This window comes from Doryrhamphus excisus, chromosome 13, assembly GCF_030265055.1.
Source record: "Doryrhamphus excisus isolate RoL2022-K1 chromosome 13, RoL_Dexc_1.0, whole genome shotgun sequence".
In the NCBI taxonomy this organism is placed as follows: Eukaryota; Metazoa; Chordata; class Actinopteri; order Syngnathiformes; family Syngnathidae; genus Doryrhamphus; species Doryrhamphus excisus.
This window is the reverse complement of record NC_080478.1, coordinates 15,828,643-15,853,911: the sequence shown is the minus strand read 5'-3', so window position 1 is coordinate 15,853,911 and position 25,269 is coordinate 15,828,643. Positions and strand designations below refer to the sequence as shown.

The window sequence follows — 25,269 nt, the reverse complement described above, 5'->3', positions numbered from 1 at the left end:
GATGTCAGGGCCTCTGAAAACACAAGTTACATATGCAGTGCCCCCTACTGGTGATACCTAGTGGTATCTTTTTACATAAGGCAAAAAGCCATTCATTCATTCATTTTCTACTTATCCTCACGAGGGTCACGTGGATGCTGGTCTATCACAGCTGTCTTCACCTGTCTTGGTCGCCAGCCAATCACAGGGCACATATAGACAAACAACCATTCACACTCACATTCATACCTATGGACAATTTGGAGTCGCCAATTAACCTAGGATGCATATATTTGGAATGTGGGAGGAGTCCCCGGGGAAAACCCAAACAAACCCACGGAGAACACGCAAACTCCACAAAGAGATGGCCAAGGGTGGAATTGAACTTGAGTCTCCTAGCTGTGAGGCCTGCGTGCTAACCACTCGTCAAAAATCCATTTAACACCATATGCTAGGAATCAACCTCGAAACACGTATACCGGTTTCTTTTATCTCTGAATCTGAGCAAAGTCTGTCACATCATGCAGCATCATCTGGTGATGACATAGCTTTCACCTCCATAAAAATGGAGAACGTGACCAAAAAAACAAAATAAATAGCACTTGGGTAAGCTCCAGACTGGTCTTTAATACGTATATTAAAATACCTTGTAACCTTGGGAAATGCCTGAGGTCTGGTCGTTAAGACGTCTATATTCGCTCTGTTCTAGATACTTCTCTCACCTCTTCTTCGAGTGTTCTTGTGATTTGCACTTCATCTTGGGTTTGAGCCTCTGCTTGTCGTTCTCTTGCTTCAAGGTCTGTCAAGAGCCAATTGAAGGAAGTTAGATGGTTCTACACATAAAACATAATAGAACATTCATATTACTTGAATACAAATTGTGGGTAATTAACCCCACTCAAATCAAGTCGTAAAGTTCAAGTAGGTTCTCAACATGGGGAACTCACCGAGCTTAATCTTCTTTCTTTTGTCATCAAGTTTGCGGTTTCGTTCCTCCGCTTGTTTTTTGGCAGCGCAAATCTTGTCATAGGCGGCCTAAAAACAGCATCATAAATGTCAGGATATGTGCATCAGCGCTCGTGTGTATATCATGATTTGTACAAGAGGTCACAGTGAACTTGCCTTGGCAGCAGCATCAGTAAGCACCTCCAGAGCCTGGGACAACTGGTGAAAGAGCTCAGCTAGAGTAATGTGGAAAGAGAGGTAATGAGATGAAAAAAGGAGACCCACTAAATCTGTTAAATAAAAAAAAATGTTCAATTTGTCATTTTGATACATACAATAGCTTTTGAAAAAGACACTTTACAAGGCTGAGATTGATGTCCTAAAGATGCCAGAAAGTCACAACATCTTCAATGACTCAACCTAGCAATGATGCACAAGCCCCCATGTCTTCCATTAGAGCGCCTAGAGGGGCCAATGCCGCAATCATCACTACCACGCAATATTCCCCACCGCCTCAGTTGTCATCTGACACACACACCAAAGCATACAAGACCACAAGTGCTCCCTATCATGCAACCGCTGCACTGCTGCACTATACCAGCCAGGCTTAATTATTCTCTTATGGGAGGCCTGGTGAGCCGATATGGTTACTTCCAATGGGGATTGGCAAATTGAAACTAACAGGAGGCTCTGGGACCATACTGCCAGCAGAGCAGGTCATGTTACCTACACTTAAATAATAAGATGGAATGAAATCCAACTGGGAGAGACGTGCCATGCCTTTGGGTCACCTCAAACTGTCACAATGTTGGAGTTTTAAGGGGGGGAGGAGTGGAAGCGGGTGCCATCTTTAATGAAGAATCATGACCTCAAACTCACCTCCCAAACACATGCAACCTTCCCCAGAGAGGCTGCACATCCCAGACTGGCTGCAGTCTTGTGCTATTGGGACAAAGTCTGTCCATGTGTGGGTTCAAGTGCTGAGGCCCTCCAAACCGCTTCTTTTCCATTTCTGGGAAACCGACCCCCTGCTTTTACATTATCCCTCTCAAGCCCCAGCCCCACCAATTTCCCATTTTTTCCCCGCATGACATAATTAAGAGTTGTCTGAGCCATCCAAAAGCCACATATAAACCTCATATGAAAACCTGACTAGTTTTTTTCCAAGGTGTCTTTATGCCCTGATGACAAAGAAGGTATACAGAGATTTCCTTGTGTGATTATAGATTTGCTGGTTTGTGACAGAGTGCCAGACAGCTCCAAAAGCAAAGCAGGATGTAATTTGGCTGATTCTGTCTGGCTCAAAAATCAGAGCAAACGAAGATCCCACTCTACTTTGTTTCTAAATCTTAATGGAGCTTTGTCGAAACAGGTTGGGTGTACTATTGTGTATTAACTGACACAAAGCCAAATCGGTACTTCTGAAATTGTGCCGTTTATTATTTCATCCAAAAACAGGGAAAACTGGAAGGTTGGCGGTTAGATCCTTGCTCCCTCCAACCACTGTTGTTGCGTCCCTTCACTCACCTTGCCTCCAGTGCCAAAAAATGAATGTGAATGATATACGCCATAAGCGCGTATATGTTTCCATCAGTCTACCCCTGGTCTGCTGTTATCACCACCAGTGTGTGACTGGGGAGTGAATGAATAATGGGTTCACTTCAATGTGAATAATACATTATTCACTAAATCACTAAAGCAGGTGATTTTAATGATTAAGCCTCCTTTGGTTTGAGGGAAGGAGCTGTCAATTAAATCACCTGCTGGAGAAACTGGTTGGAAAGAAAACCTGTAATGTCTCGGCCCTCCTTGGCATGAGTTTGACACCCCTGATCTAAAGGAATGGGAAAAACAAACTCACCTGCTTTTGGGTTGTCTGGGTTCTTGTCTGGATGGCATGTCAGAGCTTTCTGTCGATACGCTTTCTTGATCTAGAAGAAAAGACCCTTTAGAAAACTGTATACACTTCTTGGGCACTATAAAATGTATTGATGCAATACATATTTGGCCATTATTGCCCAGTAATTGAGAAATAGATGTAGAAATAGATGTCAGCCCCTGCTGCAAAATCTTAAAACAATAACGCCCATGCTCGTGATTAAGGAAGCTGTAGCCATCATCTCATTATTAATGTAAGATATTTGTTTCGCACTCTTATTTTGTTTACAAAATTAGACAATATGTGGCGAATAGTCATCTTATTTTAAAAGCTGCAAGTGTGTTGTGTGTGTTGAGAATGTGTCTTGACAGTTGGGGGTACAGGAATAAACCTGCCCTTTTTTCAATTCAGAATCTTCACGTCATTAGCGGGCATTGTAAAACGATAGCTGACATGGTGTAAACATGGCTCATCCAGCCTGACTATAGAACACACACAGCAGCACCAGCATGCTCTGCTAAACTAAACTAACCCAGCTAGCTTCCATTCACGCTCCGTAAGAGAGGAGTTTCCGAGCTTTTTCACTGCTGTTTTGACATGTTCAGTTCGGGAAGGGGCGGGTTAGTGTTTGTGAAAAGATTTTGCCACAATTGAGCGGTCTATCGGGGAAATACTTCCCCACACGAGCATTCCTTCTCCTTATGATGACATCACTTCATTCACATTATGTCACTTTCCGTGAGATTCCGCGTTTAACAGTAAATTCCGTTTATATTGGCCAATTCTGCAAAATCCGACCGCGATTCTGGTAACGCGGAAATCATTGGGCCCTACACTTCAGAGTGGAAACTGTTCAGGACAGAAAAGGAATAAACTATTCACTTTGGCACAGGTCTTGGCCATACAAAAGTACAATCCTAACCCTGGCTCCCTTAAATGAATAAAATCATAGTCACAGTGAAATAATGACAGGATTGGTTGCAGTTTGACATGGAAGCACAGGGTGAAATTTGGTCCGTGTTTAAATAAAAATCAGGGACTGTATTCTTTGGATCAAATCAACACCTGAGCTGATCCTCTGTTTCATGTCCTTCTGACACATTAATGGAATGGAACCACTGCGGCACATTCCACAGTGTTTGAGTCTAACACACATAGGACAGACTGCCACAAGAACAACATCATTAATATAAAGGTTGGTAGCCAACTCTGGGTCCGTGTCTGGAATGTTAACTATTCATTGGTGATAGTAGCTTTAATTAGAGTAATATATAAAGCGGAGATACTGTATATAGGAACACAATGAAGTATCTTTCTATGCTAAGGTTCTGGGCCATAAGTGTTCACATTTCCCACACAGAATGTAATGCTAATCCACTGGGCTCAATCAGCCATACCACCGTCCTGCATGTTTTCACATATCCCCTTTAGCATAAACCAATCTCCTGCCAGTATGTTATAGGTCACAGAAAATGAAGCACATCTCATTAGTCCTTTCCAGAACACAACGTGCCCCCCTGGCATGTACATAGTTTTTCCTTGTGCCTTGTTGAGCTGACTTTACTTAGGTGAGGCTAGGAGGGACAAATAGAGCCTCGCTCTATTATTACACCTCTATTTTACTCTTGTATAGTTTATTGTTTAAACTATACAGGCTCAAGGCAAAGCCTTTGAGAGACCAGTCATCATTAAGGAATATTTAGTCTTGATGCTTGGCAAACATAGCCGTCCTACAGTTCCAGACTGACACGCAAAGCTGAAGAATGGCGCCAAACACATATGCTTATTGTTGTGCGAGGTCGACTTGCCCCTTTAGCCTCCCTGTGCGTGTTTCTCCTTTTGCTCCTTATTGTAACTTTCTACAAATCTGAACTTGGAACAAGTTGTAAATTATTGCCTTTCAAATATTACTAGAAGCACATTTGGGTAAATACTTGGCCAAAGCACATACTTTTCATTAGATCAAACGGAACTTCACACAAAATTTTATAGTTTTTTTTTTTTTAGGGGGGTGGACTCAAGCATTGGTCCTGTTTAATCATTGACTGATAGTTTTAACATAGCTTTTGTGTCCAGAAAGGTTCGTAACAATGTGTTGTCTGGATAATAGTGGGATTCATATGAAAATCTAAGCGCTATAAAACATGCATAAAAAGGTGAGGTGTTCTATGCTGCAGCAGCTGCACATAATTTATAGTAGCAGGGTTAAAAAGGCCAAATTTGAAAAATCCCCACGAAGGTCTTATGCAACTTGTGCTGCATCCACAACTCTGCTTGTCAAGTTCTTAAGTTCTCTAAACTTGGCAGATATTCTTTATCTTACGTTAGGATTACAGTGTTCCCTCGTTTATTGCGGGGGATAGATTCCCAAAATAGCCAACAAGTGAAATCTTGTCTTCATTTGTTTACAATTATTGTATATGTTTTATGGCTGTAAAAAAAAACACACTACAATTCATACACTTTTCAGGCAATAACATTTTCTCACATTTTTCACTCATTTAAACACTCTTAAAGTTCAAATGTCATTAGAATTTTAATTATCAATCTACAAGGTTGGACCCATTAATAAGCAACTCCCGTGTCTTCACTCCTCTGACCGTGTCTCGTCCTCGCACTGTTCGGCTGTAGTGTTTCTGTGTCCTTGTTAAAGCATATTGCTACTGCCGTCGTCCTCCTCGTCCTACTCGTTGAAATGAAGATTAATTTAGCCGGTTAGCTGCTTCTTCTTCTTCTTCTATTGTTTATTGGTGGTTAGCAAGCAGCTCAGACAGTTAGCTAGTTTGCTAGCGGCACAAAGGAGATTGCCAATAAGGACAGTTGTGGCTCTATATTTAGCCGGCTGTTGTCACCTGTGTGATCGTACTATGCTCATACAGTCATGTAAATACATACAGAGACAATACACCCTCTATAATAGTAGCAGTAGTAAATACGTACAATAACAAACACATACACCGATAGAGCACCGACAAATCGTTCTAATACACCAAAAGGACGCGGAACACAATGCACACTTACACATTGTTAAAAAAGCCAGATTGCACTTTTAAAAAATCTGCAAAGCAATTGTAAAGTAAAGCAAAGTAATTGTGCAAAAATGTGAATCACAATTCCCTTGCATAGAATTAAGATCATGATTCTCTGGGATATTTTTTTGGTTTGAACACAGCTAGATAAGAAATGCATGTTAGTGTGAATTGAGATTGCAATTTTTGTGAAGCTGTACTACAGTAATTAATTCAACATTTTACTTTGTTGAGAAAACCTCCTCTATGTATATTGTTTCTTCTGTCTCTCTTAGCATGACATGGCAGAACATTGAAGTAATTCACAATAGAAGAAGAAAAATGAATGCAGGGAAGGCCTGCAAATTTTAAAGCAGACAAACAGTAGCCTAATGGACTGGGCCTGGTGAAAAACAGACTCAGCGATGCCCCAAACCCAGCCTGCTTGAGCCTCAAATGCATGTTCACATCTTGTCCTCATTAAAAGCGTCTTTGGCACCAATTACAGTTGACAAACTGGTCCTGGTAAATCCAGAACACACAGCCGGCAGGTCCCAGAGCCTGTGTAACTGATTAGCTGCCTGATCTGCCATGGCCCATCCTCCTTAATTATAATACTCTGTCGTTTACAGGACTTTATTAGCTGGAGGACCATATTAAAAGGCAGGAAGAACAGGGAGAAGGAAGGACAACGAAGGCAGGGTGAAGAAGAAATAAAGAGAGTAAGGAAAATGGGGAAAAAAATATATACAAAATGACAATCAATGCTGTTATCCCATTCAATTCAATAGTGAAACTGGAATTTTGAGGCACTGATATAATTGCTATAGTAGGCTAAAGACAATTGACTCAGTCTAACCCACCTAAACATATACTGTATCAAATATCACGATAAGAATACTATTAAAATAACATTAAAAAACAGCGGTGGCTCTGAGTGGTTTGCCGACAGAGGTGTCTTCAGCAATGGTGGAGAGCGCTACGGCAATGGGAGCAGGACCCAGGCCTTTCCTTGCGGCTGGCTTGGGAAAAAGTGGGCACACTCTGGACTGGTCACCAGTCATTGCCAGTGCACATAGAAATTCACATTCAACCGATGGGAAGAGGCTTATTGATGCATGAGCACAGCTCTTGAAATTGTAAACAAGTCCTCTGTTGGTGATCGAAGAATTACAAAGTACACCCCAGTTACTAGCAGCCTTAAAATCACAGTCCAATTCACCTGCGCACACCATGAGGTCAACATAAGTGAAAATAAAATAGAAGCTGTGAAGAATGCAAATCCCCTACTGTATGTCAACAAAATAGCTTTACAGGCCACAAGAAAGCTCACATAAATATGCTCTGGGAAGACTCTTCCCGTCTTTGTGATAAATGACATGACTGATGGCAGTGGTCGAATAGCAGGCCAGACAACTGTCCATCTGTTGACATCCGTCTTCATCATATAATAGTTAAAACCCCCAAAGACTAAATGTTCTTCCCACAAAAATTTACCATCACTGACAGCAAATCAACAAACCTCAGAGAGCCACCCGACTGTGTTTTTTTATCATTCTGGCCCCATTATGCTATGACCACTAATATCTTGCAGCATAATACTCTACAGAGGACAAGGGTTTGAACTTCAAGAAATTGACTTCTTCCCTATTTTCGGTCGCAATTATGATTTCCCATCTAGCCTGTGGATTTTAGATATTGGATATGGAAAGAGAGAACGTCTGGAATTATAATGGTAAACCACTTTGGAATGTGAAATTATTTTCTTTATTCATAGCAGTGGTGTCATTAGACCTATGTTAGGAGGGCTGAAGCCTCCCTAAAATATTCCGAAGGCCCCCTAATTCATTTGTTGTTGTTTTCTTTCAAAAAAATATAATAATACATTTTAACCTTACAAAAAAGTGTCCATAAAATCAATGTACGATGGTCAGAATATGTGTTTAAATAAAAAATAAATTATGTGACCTGTCATTATTGACTTAAATATGATCATAAATCTGTCAGTTTCCCTTCACTTTATACATGTCACTTGCTGACGCTGACACTATGAACACCAAAAGTATGTATGATTCTTGTTTATATATATCGGATCAATATCGGCACTGGCTGATATTCAAGGTTGCAACATCGATATTGTATCAGAAGTGATAAATTATTAGGACAACCCTACTAACTACAAAAATATCCCATATATAAATAAGGAATCCTACTTTGCAGAAATTCATGTCTGTTAATTAACTAGGATTACTATATTCATCCATGCAGCAACTTACTTGCAAATGCAGCCATGTTATTAAAAATTCAGTACTTTGCTTACTTTGTGACAATACAGTGCCCCCTCCCTTACAGTTTTGCATTGTTGTTGTTAGCGCTGTACCTAAAAAAATAATAATAATTTCGCAGTCTTTGTTAGCTGTATGTAAAATTTTGTGCTCATATGCTACGTTCACTTATATCGACTGTGGGCTATAAGCCTCCTCTGTCTTTAAAGACCAGTGTGAGTCCTCTGCTTCATCCGAGTGAATAAGAGTAAAACTAGTACAGCGTCGCCACCTAGTGTTTTTTTTTAGATTCCGCATGTGAAACAGTGTTTGGTAATTCCTCATTTTTGGATTGCATTGTCGTGAAGACTTAACTCCCCTTATTCTTACAAGATGGATAGCTGTCACGTAAACGACAATGTATTGTTAAATGTGCGAACTCGACAAAGAATGTCGGATACAGTCCCTAGTATGATGAATCCCATTGTAACTCCGGGTTACAGATATTTATAGCTGTTTACAACCACACTGCCATAGCAGCAGTCTTTTTTTACAAGAATTGTTCCGCCTGGTAAACAAATAAATCATCTACTAATAACTACAAGACATATCGTTTATATCCCAGTGACATGCAGGTAGCCGGTTTGCTAGCATACACAATAACGTACCTCCTTCGTTGTAGCAGTGATTTCAATTCCAAGCAAACCATAAAGGTCCATTTGCAGGATTTCCTTTGCCTTCCCAGACATTTCTGCTCACAGTAACGTTCAATACTTACACCAAAATATCAGTAACAACAGTAGAAACAAAGCACTGTTGGACAACTGCTAATGTTTGTTTTGGTTGGCGCCATGAATTTGACGTAACCGACCTTTCAACTCTGACTCGCAGTGCACCCTGGGAACTTGAGTTTTAGTGGCACTGCTTCGTTTTGACGTTGTTTCCGAGCAGACACTTGGTAATACACGCTCAGGCATGAGTACCTGTGTCTAAACTAGTGTCTCATATTGTTTATGCATTTCAGAGATATAAAAACAGAATTAATAGCACTGAGGGTCTTGGAGGGTGAACATGATGAGCCATTAAGTGGATGTTTTTTTCTGGTGGTAAAATTGTAAACTTGTAATCGAGCTCACCCTGATGGTGGTTGGTGGCTCTCTGGGGGACATATCTTTTTACAGTATTTTTTATTTTAATTCAGTTTTTGGTGTTCAATATTCAGATTGAAATATCAACATCAGCATACAGCTCTTGCCTTAAACTACTGTAAAGCAATGTACTATAACCAATTATTATTATTTCTACTATCACATGCATTTTTTTGTTTGAGATGTAGTAACAATATTGTGTATTCTGGTTCCATATTTTGTACAGCATATGGAAACTTTCATTTTAACATTGTACATTTTAAGAATGGTCACATTCTTCCAAAAATATTTAGCAATATTGATATAAAGAATCTGAAATGTCACAGGCCAAAATGATCCACTATTGCAACATTTCCAGTCAGCAGAGGAATTCACATGATCTGAATCAGCAAACATGTCCTGACTGAGGCTGGAGGAGCTCTTTCCTTTTCTTTAAGTTGCTTGGCAAACAAAAGATCACGAGGAAGATCCATTCACAGAATGAAGTGAAATGTCTCCATTGTGTGTTGAACTAACTTTACTCACAATGTGACATCGTTTATGATCACCTATCTTTGCTTCTACCTGTTATAAATATAGATAACCGTGTATCCTATTAACTTTGAGATTAGACACATCATTATTACCAGGAGTATAATAATACGGGATGATTTTTGTTGACTTAAGGTCACGCCGAAGTGTACTTAGCTGTTTATTCTGTGGAAGTTCTATACTTAAGTCTATCATCAAATGTACATAAGGCGGAACAGTTGTCTCAGCTAAAGATTGAACTATTAATGATGTTTGCCGATATAAAACAATGCACAGGCTTGAATTGCAGCAATTTTGTATACTTTGGTGCCGTATTTGTGCTCTTTCACACAGTGGCCTCTTGTTCATCGAGATGAGTAAGTTATCTCATAATGATAACAATTGCTCCTTGGAGCCTTCTGCTGCACTGCAACACCATCAACACTTTCTCTGTGAAACGTCTATTTGAAGCATCTTCTGGTTTGCAATAACATGCTCGCAAAATATTATTATCAATAAAAAGTATTGGGAATTTTTGTGTTCTAAATTTGCACATTTAAGCTGTGGATTGATTTAAATACCTTTTTAAGTCAACAATATTTGATTGGATTTGTTGATAAAGAGTCATAATTACACTTAAACACTTCTAATGTGCTTATCTTCTCTGTTATCAAAGAAAAATGCAAACACGCTTGCTCTGCGGTACATCTGGGTTATTTGGTTTGCGATAAAATCAGTCTAGAGTCGACAAAGACTGACTTGTCTATTGGTTGGTGTTACAGCATAGAAGAAAATACAATAGAAATGTGCATTAAAGACACTAAAATCAACCAAAGTGAGGCATCATGTGGCCCTTAACTGTGTATGACATCACCCAGTTGAGAAGATGGAAGGGAAGATTAGCTCCTATGTGTGGAAGTGGTTAAGTGCGCCCCAATGTCTGAGCAGTATAGCCCTGTACGACTTATACAGGGTTACTAAATGCACCAAAATGAGGCTCTAAATTGTCAATATGTATGAATGTGAGTGTGAATGGTTGTTTGTCTATATGTGCCCTGTGATTGGCTGGTGACCAGTCTAGGGTGTACCCCGCCTCTCCCCCAAAGACAGCTGGGATAGGCTCCAGCATACGAAAATAAATTAATGAATATGCTAAGGGCCAATAAAAAACAAGCTGGGCCAAAAATGCCCCTAAGGCCACACTTAGGACACCCTATTTTTTACACAGTTTCTCATATAACAATTGATTGTTGATCAAAATGTACATTTAAATACGGTTTTGTAAAGCTATAGGGTATGTGAACTAAGTGAACCATCGAGTGGATTTGAGGAGCCCAGAACAGTCTGCAAGACAGTCTGCAAGACTTTAAGCCTGTGGGACTTGTCTGAGGGAGGACGGCCCAACCAACCACCACCGACTGTCAGCTCAGAAACCGCAGGAAAACCTACAGCAGCAGGCGGCTCAAAGCAGGAAACTGTGGTAGAACCTTCAAAATAAAACATAGTAATATGCAAGTGAAACGTCACTTAACTTGAGGTGTGTGCTTGGCTTTAAGCAATCGGTTCTTGGAATCCCTTCCCAGAACCATTAGGCAAGCGACCGCTCAAGAAAGAAATATTTTAATAGCTGAATTGTTCAGTTTTATAGATGGCTGTCTCAGCGTTGTTATAGACGACTGCTAGCTGCTAATTGCTAAGTATGTGTCGTACTTCCTTGCTTGTGTGTTAACGTGGAGCTCAATCAGCCCACCTCCCTTCGTCATGTAAAAACCCAATTTTAGGACCTTCTTTGAATTGTATTGTCCAATTATGGCAAGAGATGAATTGAGTCGGCAACTTAAGTCGTCGTTGTTTTATTGTGAAAGTCCTGAGCGGATATTGTCGCCTTGTGGTACTGCAGTTTGATATCACTCTTTAAACAAGTGAGTGAGCGCTTAGGGCCGTGACGATTTAATAGGCACATAAACACACACCCACTGGGCTCGACTCGCTTCGCAAATGTCTTAATTTGAGGAGATTCGCGCATCGTTTTTGGCGATGTAAAAGACAGTCAGGATGACATCCGGTGCCTCTCCCATCTGAAACACACACACACACACACACACACACACACAAGGACGCTATTCTTTCAAGTGTATTATTAGAACGACACCAGGTAAGGCATCATCCTCATTATCTATGGGTGATCTTCAACGATGCAACAGTGCATGCAGATGTGATTTTTGTAAAGCTACATAATACTCCTTATGAACATTTTATTGCTGTAATGCCTTGGCGGGATAACAGTCCCGTTATGTCCTTTGGTGTGTACAACGACGCATTCCAGAGTGACGATTTTGCTCGATTTTTTGGTTGCTTTTGACGTTAATGCAGTGCGTAATGGAGAACACGTAAAGTGTTTTCGTTGTCTTGATACACAGGATGTGACACTCTTGAAACTGTCCTTCCTTGGAGAAGAGAAAAGCTGCAAAGGAAAAATGTACCCGGTTGCCAAAATCCACTTTTGGAGAGTTTTATCTGGAACCCACTTGTTTATGTTTCTTGTGTGTGCAGAGGTTAAGTCAATTTTAATTATGATGAAGACATCACTTGACAGTATTAAGTAAACTATACCATTCCAGTAAAGTACATGTGCTTTACAAGCCTGCTTTTTTCCACCCAAAATAGCTGAGATGGGAGTAAACTATGGTAGGTATCATTTAAATGAGCTCCAGATGTTTTAACTCTGCTGCAGATACTACTGTAGGCTTATGTGTGAGCTTCTGCTTGCTTGAAGCTTAAAAAAATGCAAAAATCTTATTTACTTACATGTTTATAATTGCAGAGATAGACTGCATAGAATATGATTTACAGTCATAGTCTCTGCATATGTTTTTCAGATGAAATAAATCAGTGGGTGTGCATGGTAAAGTGTTAATGTAGTGTACAGCGGAGTTGGTCTGTTGTGTGGGAGGCTCAAGCAAGAGGACACATGAGTGGGTTTATCCTGTAGGCTGTGAATCAGCTGCTATTAGAGGTACATGTGGGAGCTTTTGGAAGCAGAAATGAAAATGGATCCGAATGAGTGACTGAAAAGCATGGATATTTGTTCAAACTTTAATGGATATATGATGATTAGTTTCAGTATCTGTGCAGGAATGATCCCAAACATGTGAAATCCTGAGTGAAAGATACACAGTACGTGTGAAAAAGGGGAACATAAGCTGCAGTGCCATGCAGCGTGTTTATCTGGTTTCCTGTCCAAGTCATTTTCCTTCCTTTTGAAAAATTCCCTGGTAGTCCAACCCACATGACGCACACTTGGTGTCTTCTGGAATTGAAAAAAAAAAAAAAACATGCCCAGATTACAAGCGTTGACTTGCAACTTTTGCTTCGTCCTTGCCATCAGGAAGCTTCATTAGCCTCTAAATTAGGTACTTATATTTCTGATCAGTGCCAAAGTAAGAGTTAACTATAAATTCCACCTCGGTCTGTGAGGTGTTCATAATATGTTTATTATTATGCTTGTTTTTCATTTGTGTAGAACCGCACTGCATCATAATATTTAGTTGTATTCTAGAAATAACTCTAGTCTAGTGTGTTGTATAGATAGACAGATAATGTGGAAAGGGAGAATTCCACCCCATTTGTGTACCCACATTGAAGCCTGATTGTAAAACACCATTGTGTTGACGCCCATCAGGACACTGCAGCTTGAGCTGACGCATTCCTGTGCAAGGCAATGTGACAAAAGTCACTTTACCTTGACTCTGCAAAATGAATTGAATTTTTTTCTCTTTCTGCTGTGCATCTTGCCAAGGGAAAAAAAAAAGAGTGAAGGCCGAATTCAAGTTGAATTTATAAAGAGGCAGAGACAAACAAGTATAATGGCTCCATGCAAAAGCTCTCATTGCTTCCAAGCTACCCGAAGTAGCAAACAGTGAGTCAGTGCTAGTCATTGTGTTGTACATGCCCGTCACTCAGCTTTGCCAAGCCTGAAATCTACAATAGACAGAGACACAAGAGTCTCTCACATGTTTTGTTTCTAAGCTTTTTTTTATATACCAAAGCTGAAAAAACTCTAATACAGTACAGAGAATGTATTTTTAGACATCTGCAGAACGCTTTCCCCTTTTTTGGACAGAATGTGTATCCTATGGGAACATTTCAGAAAGTGTGCAAAGAGTCAGGTTAGTGAAAAGGGCGACTGTGCCTTTAAAAAGCACAATGTGTGCATTCACATGTTGGTGCCATGTAAAAGTCTCTATAATGAAAAGTTGTGAGTGGTGACATGTACTGTCCTGACAGTGACCAGCTTGGTTTTGATTGGCTGACAGCGATTTTCATGCAGGATTAAGTTGGAATGTTTGGCATTGCTGCTGGTAATGACTGTACTGCTGACATTATCGTTTACACGCCCACAGAGTGCAGCGCTGTCATTTCCCATTCTCTTTTCCTTTGTGATTAGGCCCGCCGTCTTTGTTCTGCTTAGTAATGGTGACATTGTAATGTGGATAAAATTATCACATTGCAAATGAGACACCATATCTTTCTCAGATTCATCTATTGTTAATAATGAGGAACGTTTTAACAATATGTGTGGAATCCTAACTAATTTAATGAAATTACATTTTTTTAAATATATCATAAAAAATGGGCGGCACGGTGGTCGAGTGGTTAGCGCGCAGACTTCACAGCTAGGAGACCAGGGTTCAATTCCACCCTCGGCCATCTCTGTGTAGAGTTTGCATGTTCTCCCTGTGCATGCGTGGGTTGTCTCCGGGTACTCCAGTTTCCTCCCACCCCCCGCCTCTCACCCGAAGACAGCTGGGATAGGCTCCAGCCCCCCCCCCCCCCCCCCCGCGACCCTCGTGAGGACAAAACGGTAGAAAATGAATGAATGAATACCATAAAAAGTGAAAAATATACACAAGGAAATAATTGTGTGTAGCCATTCATTCATTCATTCATTTTCTACCACTTATCCTCACGAGGGTCGCGGGGTTGCTGGAGCCTATCCCAGCTGTCTTCGGGCGAGAGGCGGAGTCCACCCTGGACTGGTCGCCAGCCAATCACAGGGCACATAAAGACAAACAACCATTCACACTCACATTCATACCTATGGACAATTTGGAGTCGCCAATTAACCTAGCATGTTTTTGGAATGTGGGAGGAAACCGGAGTACCCGGAGAAAACCCACGCATGCACGGGGAGAACTGTGTGTTGCCAGTTGACATAAAAATAGAAAATAGTTTTTTTGGAGTGAATCCAGTTGCTGGTGCCCACATTCTGAGGGATTGTTATTTTAAAATGGTCTCCAAAGTGTTCAAAATCAGCCAGATAATGACTGCATCTTTCCCTTTTCCTTCACAGGTCCTTTTAAAAATGCTCTCTGGGCTCTCAGACGTGAAAAAGAAGTGGGCAGCAGTTCGGGGTCGCCTGGGCTCCTCTCAGGACTCCGATAGCCAGCAGGAAGCCAACCTAGAGAGTGCTGATCCGGAGCTCTGCATCAGACTCCTCCAGGTTCCCACGGTGGTCAACTATTCCGGTCTGAAGCGTCGCCTGGATGGTAGCGACCAGACATGGATGGTCCAGTTCCTGGAGCTCAGTGGATTGGACCTCCTCCTGGAGGCGTTGGACAGGCTGTCCGGGAGGGGTTGCTCTCGCATTGCAGACGCTCTCCTGCAACTCACCTGCGTCAACTGCGTCCGTGCAGTCATGAACTCATCAGCTGGGATACACTTCATCATAGAGAATGAAGGATACATCCGGAAGCTCTCCCAAGGTAGGCCACAAGCATTCAGCTCTGTAAATATCATAACATCTTTATCTGCTGCCACATCGTTGGAGGACAAAGTTCATTTGCACTACCTAAAAAAACAAAAACAGGAGGCATGTTAGGGTCGTGACGGGACTTTAAGTGTGTCTTTCATTTGTTCATGTGTTCTTGTGATGCTCCACAGCTTTGGACACCTCCAACACCATGGTGAAAAAGCAGGTATTTGACTTACTAGCCGCCCTCAGCATGTTCTCTGCAGATGGTCATCGCCTTGCTCTGGATGCCCTGGACCATTACAAGGCAAGAGTGTTGATTCTTTCAATAATTGTAAATATAAATACATATAGTACACGGGAATAAAGAGATTAATTCCACTGTGATTCGTCCTTCAGGGCGTGAAGACACAGCAGTATCGCTTCAGCGTGATCATGAACGAGCTGCAGGCAACAGACAATGTTCCTTACATGGTCACGCTCCTCAGTGTCATCAATGCCCTCATCTTTGGCTCTGATGACCTCAGACAGAGAGATAAGATGAGAAAGGAATTTATCGGTAGGTCTACTGAACAGGCTGCTACTGAACAAATGAATCAGGATGTAACGAGTGAGGTCACCTGACTGTAAACTGTTTCCCTCTGTGGTGAGAGTGAATATAAAGCACAAAACAAGGACATCTTTGGAGCTTTAGTGCACTAAGAATAGGTTGGATGTCCTCATTTCCTCTGATAAAATACCCCAATGTACAACAATTAAGGCATATTTCCATCCATCCATTTTCTATGCTGTATTTTATATCATATACTAACATAATCGGGATCATAAGCAGAAACACAGCAACTCATACAGCAGTTTATACAGATAAATACATATATTATGATAGTAATCTCTTATGTACTTCCAAGTTCTGATAGTTTCCATAGAATGAATGAGCCTCTTCTTCTTCTTTTGGTTCCATGACTTGAAAAAAGGTGTATACTGCCACCTACTGTACCGGAGTATGTATCTATGGGCAATGAATGAGCCTCTCCAAAAAGTGGGGATTTATTCATCTTCTAACGCTTATCCTCACGAGGGCTGCTGGAGCTTATCCCAGCTGTCTTCAGGCAAGAGGCAGGGTACACCCTGGACTGGTTGCCAGCCAATCACAGGGCACATATAGACAAACATATGGAGTTGCCAATTAACCTAGCATGTTTTTGGAATGTGGGAAGAACATGTAAACTCCACACAGAGATGGCCGAGGGTGGGATTGAACTCGGTTCTCCCAGCTGTGAGGTCTGCGCACTAACCACTCGACCGCCATGCTGTCCCAGTGGGGATTTATGAAGTCTCCTATTTCCATTGGCGGGTTCCTTGGGCCAATCAACAGTTGCATTGGCCACACCTCCCATGAAATGCTCACCTGCGACATGTCGTTCGTTCCCAAACTATCATCAATCAACAGTTGGATTGGCCCCGCCTCTCTTGTTGGATTGGCCCCGCCTCTCTTGTAATTGCTCACCTGTGACATCCGGCTCCTTCCCAAACTATTGTTGTTTTAGTAGAGTTTCTCCTGTGATGTGTATGATTTAAAAAGAGTATTGTGACACCTTCTATATATTTTCTTGTTCTGCAGGGCTTCAGCTTCTTGACATTCTACCAAAATTAAGGTGAGTATGCATGTGGCCCCTTGTTCACCTTTAATTAGTCAGCCTCTTCATTAGTTGAGATGAAATGGCATTTGAATGAAGTGAGGTTGCGCCCGTGCCCGTTATCTGTATGTGTGTGTACATGCGTGTGACGTGCAGAGAACAAGAGGATGAAGACTTGATTATCCAACGTGAGGCATTTGAAGAGGCAATGGCTGAAGATGAGGAGGAGCTCTTGCAATTGTATGGTGGCATCGACATGAGTAATCACCTGGAGGTCTTCACAACTCTCTTCAACAAGGTGAGACTTGATAAGATAAGATATGCCTTTCTTCGTCCCTCAGTGGGGAAATTTGCATTGCACAGCAGCAAGAGTACAGAGTCAGTTAAGCAGTACAAAATACACAATATAGAAAAATAAACCCAAGTATTAACAAAATCAACAGTTTTTCCCAGAGTTATATACAATACAGTATGTAGATAATATGAAACCAGATGAGATATATGACCAGTCTATACACTGAGATCTTGCTAATGAGTTAATATGAGGCATTATGGAAATACTTCACAGAACTTCGTATATTGCATTTAAAGCCATTAATATTGCACATGGAGGTTGATCAGATATTGCACAGTAAATGGGGTCTGGAGTAACTATACTGACTATAAAAGCAAGTATTATACAGATTTACATAGTGGTGTAGAAGATACTTCATGTGAATTGTACATGTTCCATCACATATTGGAACTTACGGTTTTATATAAATTGAGTGATATTCTTTGTTGTGTACCAGGTGAGCAGCTCCCCGTCTTCCCTGCAGCTGATGTCCATTCTGCAGTCGCTGCTCCTTCTGGGGCCAAGCCGCTCTGATATCTGGCTGGCTTTGGAGGCCGTCACAAACCGAGCCATACTGTTGGCGCAAGACTGTGAGTCCGCATCAGTAGATATGCCTCTGATTGTTGTCTAGAATTTTTTTTTTTCTGTTTTGATTCCAGCTCAAATGGGGTGCTCTGAGAAGATCATGGAGCGCCTGATGTTCTCCAAGGGCAAGAGCTCTGAGACTCATTACGAAGTAGATGGACAGACGGTCAAAATAGACAAGGGTGTGCAGACTGGTCACGAAGACCAAGACCAGTTGAAGAAAGGCTCGGCATCATCTCGGAACTCACGGTGTGCTGCTGCTGCTGCTCCATCTCCTCCTTTGAGTACGAACAAGCCCAAAGGTTCGATGCAGTGTCCTCCACCAGCACCGCCTCTTCCGAGTATGAACGGGCCCCAAGGTTCTTTGCAGTGTCCACCACCTCCACCACCTCCTCCACTGCCTGGAGCATTCGGTGGACCTCCACCACCTCCTCCACTGCCTGGAGCATTCGGTGGACCTCCACCACCACCTCCACTCCCTGGAGCATTCGGTGGACCTCCACCACCACCTCCACTCCCTGGAGCATTCGGTGGACCTCCACCACCACCTCCACTCCCTGGAGCATTCGGTGGACCTCCACCACCCCCACCCTTACCTGGAATGGTGCCGCCGCCACCACCTCCACCATTACCTTGCGGTCCGGGCATGGTGCCCCCGCCACCTCCACCTCTGCCCGGTATGAGCAATGGACCACCGCCGCCACCTCCCTTACCCGGCATGCCACCCCCTCCTCCGCTCCCATCGGGCATGATTGTGGCTCAGAGCAGGTTTGCACTGGGATGCAGCATCCCTGCAAAGGCGGGCAGATGTCCCACTCTGAGGATGAAAAAGCTCAACTGGCAAAAGCTCCGATCTGTTACCGGTGAGTACTTTGTTCTCAAGTTAGCTGGGATAGATTTCAGCTTACACACATGACTGTTCATAAGAATTAATGGATGGTCGGACATTTTAGCTGTGTTTGGATGAAACCATGCATATTTTGGTTGGTCCCTGTGCGCACACACAGGGACCAACAGGCCTTATTTGGAAACACAGGCTAGTCTTCTACCCCAATCTTGTAACAGGACGTGGAATTCATGACCCCGCTAGCGTTAATTTACCTTCAATCATCTTCATACTTTATGACCATGGCAGTTGAGCAGTTCAAACTAATATTAGTGGATGTTTTGCTCTTCTTTTTTGGTGATGGCTTTCCTTTTTTTGACACACTGCTGTTCTTCCTCTGTCGCTAGGTTTTTAATTCATTTATAGGTGCACATTTATAATGATGTCTTAACACGGAACATCTCAAACTGAGGATGCTCTACAGTACTTTGTGTAAGAGTGTCCCAATCCGACATTGATAGCGGATATTGGTCCGAAATCGGCAAAAAGGGTATTGGGATTATATTGGTCTGCATCTCAGATGTCTGATCTTAGCACTACCATACAAGGAATCTATTCCAGACTCCAGCGTCTACCAGATAGACCCCATGTCATCACAACAGTGTGTGCTAATATATTAATCGCAAGAATAGGAGTCATGTCTGCAGGTTTCCTGTGGGGGCACCGAACCAGGGAAGTTTGATACGACCAACCTCAATGCGCATTTGAAGCCGCATAAAAAGAAACATCATGAAAATTGTTACAAGCGTGACAAACTCCCACAGCGAGGCAAAGTCATTATCTACTACAACAGAAAAGAGCCAGCCTGTCGATATTGAATAATGTCAGGTTAAAACGTCGTGGAGCACCTTGAGGTACTACGTTGTCGATGAAAACTAGACCCTAACATACATAAAGTGGGTCAGTTTTTCCCTCTTCTGCTGCTGATTTACTCTGTTTGACTATTATCACTTCAAGCCTTTTCTAACATTGCACCGTCCAAAATAAGTCATCGTTTTGTGCTGATGTTTGATCAATACCAGTCTGCTGAAACTCAAGGCTGCAATATATGTATTGAATCGGAAGTAATGCATTTCATTTTTACGTGCACATGATGCAAACAAATTGGAGGCAGTCTGCGGAGTTAAAGATGGGGAGTGAGTCAATATTTTGAATGTCGAATGGTAATGAGTTGAGGTGAAAAAGTTGTATTGGGCGACCCCTACATTTTTCGGATTTTGTACTAGATTCTTGTGAGATGCTATCCTTGAAACTGCTCTCACCCTGAAATTTAAAACAATCCTGCAGTTTTGGTGCTTATGATGGGGACCCCCCCTCCCCTCTCTTCTCCACACACACAGATGGGCACTCCATGTGGGCTTCAGTTCAGAAAGAGCCTCCTCCTCACGAGCCGGACTATAGCAGTATCGAGCAGCTGTTCTGTCTCCCGGTGACCGAGCACAAAGACAAGGGGGCAGCTGCTCCTGTCAAGAAGGAGCCTAAAGAGGTGCGTATGGTCAGCACTCGACGCTGAAGCACTGAAAATAAATAGCCCCGATTTTTTCCTAAGCTGAATTACCAACATTTGCTTCTAGATTTCGTTCATCGAGCCCAATAAAAACTTGAATGTCAATATATTCCTGAAGCAGTTCAAATGGTAAGAGAGGCAATTTTCCAGCTGTACCTAATGTTTTGGCCGGCCAGTGCCCATCTTTATATTCCAAATGTTCCCTGTCCAGCTCAAACGACGACTTTGTGGCGATGATTCAGAAAGGTGACAGAAGCAGGTTCGATGTGGAGGTGCTAAAACAGCTCTTAAAGCTCCTGCCAGAAAAACATGAGGTTTGTTAATAGAGTACCTACGCAGCATTCTAAAGCTGTCATTCAAGGGGCCCACTCAAGGAATAAAGCCTGTGTCGTGATGTTGATGTTGTCATCTAGATTGAAAATTTGAAGTCTTTCCAAGGAGAAAAGGAGAAGCTGGCAAATGTCGATCGTTTCTTCACATCGCTCCTCACTGTTCAATGGTAACTTCCTTCCACAGCTGTAGATTAAATGTTATCATCTTGTTTGGTTTGCATTTTAAATTGTAAAGAACTGCCTTTCGGATAACTGAAGTCCAGTCAATTTTGTGGATTACCATGACCTTGATAAGTGAGAATTAACACTTCTTTCAGTTATCAGCTGAGGATCGAGTGCATGTTGTTGTGCGAGGAGACTGTGTCGGTGTTGGAGATGCTCCAACCTAAAGTCAAGTTGGTGGAGGAGGCCTGCCAATGTAAGTAAATAAGGTCTCCAGTTTTGTGTGAGTGGAATTGACCTGATTTATCCTTGTCTGGCATGTTCTAACTGATTCACAATTCATGTTGCCAGGTCTCCGGATGAGCACGCTTGTACCCAGTTTCTGCAGGCTCATCCTCGACGTGGGCAATTTTCTCAACTATGTAAGCGCTACATGTTTTTATCAGCACTGGCATATTTTATATATAAAAATCTCCTTTTAGGGAAGTCACACAGGGAACGCTGAGGGGTTCAAGATCAGCTCACTTCTCAAGCTTACAGAGACCAAGGCCAACAAGAGCCGCATTACATTACTTCATCACATACTAGAGGTACACAAAGCTCAGTTTCTTTTTTGCCTGAAACACATTTAAATCACTCATGTATTTTTTTTTTTTTTAAAGGAAGCAGAGGTGAGCCACCCAGAGTTGTTGGAGTTGCCAGAGGACATTGAGATCTGTCAAAAGGCTGCAGGGTACGGCAGAGTGGGGAAAGCTAGAATATTTGCCAAATGTTCTGAAAATATATTTTTTTCACTTTTCTGTAGTGTTAATCTGGACTCTATCCAGTCTGACGCAAACACCTTATTGAAACGACTGAATGAGACGGCCAAGAAAGTCTCCAACTCTGTGGAGGAGGTGAAGGAGCAATATGCAAAGATTCTTGAGGTAAGATGCTGGTATCCAACTAGCAACAGTTTTTAAACTCCAGTGTCCGTAAGATGGCTAGATAAACGGTAGCCTACCAGAAAAATCAGTCATCACCGTCCGCCTGGGAACTAAAATCACTTAAGTCGTGATCTGCATCACAATGGAACAGCCTCGTAATTCCTTCATCACACACTTTGTCAGCCTCCCTTTCTCTCTTGTTGGCAAATTAGCCATTTAGCGTGAGCTATCCTTTTCATCACGTAGTAGCCCAGCCTTTCACAACTTGTTGGGGATAGTTGGCGGTCCAAACAGAAGTTGTAGTAATTCTACACAAACTTTTTAAGATGTCAGATGAAAACATGATCATTACACAAGACTTCAAAATGTGGTATTAGCTTCCACATCACTTCACTACTGCCGGAAGCTGCACTCTAACCATAAATTAGCTGCATGACTGCACAAGTTGCACGCTTCTAGGGCCAGATTCTTTGGATGTGCTGAAGGATATGATCATTGTGTTTGTGATAATTGTTTTTTATTTTACTAAAAGTGCTCTGTGGGTGTTCCGCCCCTCTTGGGAGCTTTTAATGTTCGTTTTCACTTCTGTGGTGATGGAGTATATTCATCTGCTGCGCTTGCTGAAACTAGTTCTCGAGCGAGTTCAGTGTTTGAGACTAAAATGACTTAATTAATTTAAGGCAACATACCCACAGAACGCAGTAACCCGTTCAAAGCCTTGTCCTTTCTGTGCTGCAGGAAAATCTGGTAGCTTGTCGAGCTTTGAGCGAAAGGTTCGCAGACATCGACAAGAAGAAGAGTGAACTTGCCGTCTACTTGTGTGAAGATCCCAATCAGCTGTCACTCGAAGAACTTTTCGGAACTATCAGGACTTTCCGAGAACTTTTCATCAAGGCACTGAAGGTCTGAGAGGATACTGGTGTCGTTTGTGGTGTGAGAAACTGCAAGTTTTGATGTGTTGCTGCCCAAGTAGAAATTTTGCTACTGTGTGTACAATTTGTACTTGGCAAAGAGTGACGCCTTCTTCTGTCACAAAAACAGGACAATAAGACCAGGAAAGAGCAGGCAGCCAAGGCTGAGAAGAGAAAGAAGCAGCTGGCAGAGGAAGAATCCAAGAGACAGAAGGGAGAGAATGGAAAAATAAGTGAGTTGTGACTACACAACTGAGAAATCCCTGACATGATTAGAATTTCCGATCACCTTTTTTTTCTCCATCTATCCTCTATCACCAGTTAAGAAACAAAATTATTGTGGAAAATAATTAACATTGATATGTGAGCAGTCGCTTCATAGTGTTACTACTACTATTCCTTTTGTTCTGATTACTAAAAAGTGATCCGTACAGTTTTGTCATTTTGGAAGTTCACCGCAAACAGGTCATGTAGCCCTTCATACTATCCGTGCTCACAAAGTACCCCTCGGCCTCGAAAAGGTTGGCCCCTGCTCTAGTGTATAGCATGCATCCTCACCCGTTACCTCAGCCAAGTGCAAATGTTTTGTAATACCCATTAAATTGTTGGTAGGGGATTATCACATGTTCTAAAGGAACATTTTGTGGAAATCAAAGGCCCATCTCAATGGTATAGTCCTGTTATTGGACATCTACCAATAGTTCGACCCTTGGCGGAGGTGTGTACTCTTTCCATCCTACTTCTGTGTTGTCTCTGAAACTGTCCAAACTATCCCAATCAGTGTTGACATCTCTTCCCTTCAGGGTCAAGTGTGAAGCCTGCAAGCGAAGAAGCCGTAGACACAGCCACCATTTCCGCTCCCACCGTACCGCCGACAGAGGATCACCAAGCCAGCACAGGCCAGGTGAACGGCTTCACGAATTCCCCCGGAGAGACTCCTTCACCGCCTCAGGGTGCTACACCCGACCAAACCCAAGGAGAACCAGCCATGACAACGCCGGCACCCCCAGAAAGGCCGACATCGCTACAGGAGAGTCTGAGCTCCACAGTAACACAAACTAACCCTCAGGTGGATCATCAGCCACTTCTTCTGACGGATGGGTTTTCGGTAGACTCACCTGAAAGCAGTGTCTTCAGTCCATCCTCCCTGTCAGATTCTGACCTAACAGAAGCTGTGTCGGCTGCAACATCCAGCCTGGTACCTGAGAAGTTAACAGCTGAGAAGCCAGTGGACGTTAGTGTGAATGTTCAACTCACAGGAAACAAGGATACTAGTGAAAGGAAAGTAGACAAGGACATTGAAATGAGTAATAAGAGTCGTCGACAAGAGGACCGTCTTGAACCGCATGTTGCCAAAACACCCAAGCAGGATAAGGTGGTGAGCTGCGCCCACACCAAAAGCAAGGAGGAGACTTTTAATGAGAGCATCATGGGGTGTGATGTCCAGGATGGAGTAGAAACGGAACATGTGCCATCGGCGTCTGAAGACGTAAAGACGCCCAAACCCGAGCCAAAGAAACTGCCAAGCTTCTTTAAACGGAACAAAAAGAAGAGTCCAGGTAAACTATCCATTCATTTAAATGAAGATTTTTGGAACGCTAGTGTCTTGCCATGTCTTAAGGGAAGATTTGTTTTTATTTTACTATGATACATTTTCAGGATATGCTGTTTTAGAGAATGAATGCATGATGATGGATGATTATTTTTATTAAAACATGTTTATCAATGATGCCAATGAACGGTTTATTTGAATGCTATGTTTTCCCCCCTCCGTTCTGACTTTCTAAAACACAAGGTAACAGTGGGAAAGGACACATTAAACCTAAAAAGGGCTGTGTGTTGCAGTGAGGCAGGACCGTCATCCTGCTGAACTCAGTCACTGTCCAAACTTTGTGGCAAATAACACCATTTGTCGGTCTAACTGGGATCTGGATTTCATTTGTCTTGTGTCGTCCAGCTTTTAACGCCTTTTTTAACACTGTTGCAGTAACGGATGAGGCTTTAAAAAAAAATATTTGACAGCAAACTTGGGGGTTTTAGTATAAAAAAAAAAAAAATTTCCCTCATCTTAAACAGTCTGTACAGTCATTGTGAATGGAGTTCTCCATGACAGCTGTCACTCTTGTCGCTTCCATATTTCCCTGTTCATTCCTTTATTCTGTTAATGGGACTGCTTTTAATAACTACTAATTGCAGTCTCTTGTATGTGCTTCCTGTAAACTGACACTAAATGAAACCTGTTGCATTAAATAACCTGAATACAATAATAAAGTATATCTCTTTATTCCATTCTATCATTCACTGAAGGTTGTTTTTCCCCCCTCCCTCAGGTGAGCCAAGGAAAAGAATATCCAGAGGAAAGAGAAGTTGATGTGACAAGAGTTGTAACATAGGACTAGAGTATATATTTTATTTTGTGAAGCCGCCTGAATTTTATTTCGAAACTCATCCTAGACTGGGACTTTTCACAGCATTTGGATGTGAACGTGTCACTTTATGTAAAT

General features: G+C 42.1%; 3 protein-coding genes across 4 annotated transcripts in view; 2 read left to right on the top strand and 1 right to left on the bottom strand.

Annotated features, from left to right (window-relative positions):
• dnajc17 (DnaJ (Hsp40) homolog, subfamily C, member 17) overlaps positions 1 to 8,948 on the bottom strand; it is a 28,509-nt gene extending 19,561 nt beyond the window's left edge. The window contains exons 1-5 of one of the 2 annotated variants that reach the window (XM_058091059.1): positions 8,744 to 8,948; positions 2,786 to 2,855; positions 1,102 to 1,160; positions 927 to 1,014; positions 702 to 778 (exon numbers count right to left, since the gene is read on the bottom strand). In XM_058091059.1, coding sequence (XP_057947042.1) covers positions 702 to 778; positions 927 to 1,014; positions 1,102 to 1,160; positions 2,786 to 2,855; positions 8,744 to 8,824 — 375 coding nt within the window. In that variant the 5' untranslated portion in view covers positions 8,825 to 8,948. Of the gene's footprint in view, positions 1 to 701; positions 779 to 926; positions 1,015 to 1,101; positions 1,161 to 2,451; positions 2,578 to 2,785; positions 2,856 to 8,743 lie in introns of those variants that run through there. The other variant, XM_058091060.1, reaches the window with a different exon arrangement.
• A 2,696-nt stretch (positions 8,949 to 11,644) lies between these two features.
• LOC131140201 (inverted formin-2-like) lies at positions 11,645 to 17,144 on the top strand. Its single transcript, XM_058090407.1, has 5 exons — positions 11,645 to 11,888; positions 15,087 to 15,498; positions 15,677 to 15,792; positions 15,885 to 16,044; positions 17,107 to 17,144. The coding sequence occupies exons 2-5, from the start codon at positions 15,099 to 15,101 to the stop codon at positions 17,142 to 17,144; spliced, it is 714 nt and encodes a 237-aa protein (XP_057946390.1). The 5' UTR covers positions 11,645 to 11,888; positions 15,087 to 15,098.
• LOC131140200 (inverted formin-2-like) lies at positions 16,954 to 25,050 on the top strand. The gene is made up of 16 exons (XM_058090406.1): positions 16,954 to 17,140; positions 17,279 to 17,420; positions 17,914 to 18,046; positions 18,116 to 18,904; positions 20,268 to 20,413; positions 20,502 to 20,563; positions 20,646 to 20,748; positions 20,848 to 20,933; positions 21,084 to 21,184; positions 21,280 to 21,350; positions 21,411 to 21,518; positions 21,591 to 21,661; positions 21,734 to 21,854; positions 22,593 to 22,757; positions 22,896 to 22,998; positions 23,569 to 25,050. Exons 2-16 carry the CDS (start codon positions 17,331 to 17,333, stop codon positions 24,411 to 24,413), a joined length of 2,994 nt encoding a protein of 997 aa, XP_057946389.1. The 5' UTR covers positions 16,954 to 17,140; positions 17,279 to 17,330; the 3' UTR covers positions 24,414 to 25,050.
• The last annotated feature ends 219 nt before the right edge of the window (positions 25,051 to 25,269 follow it).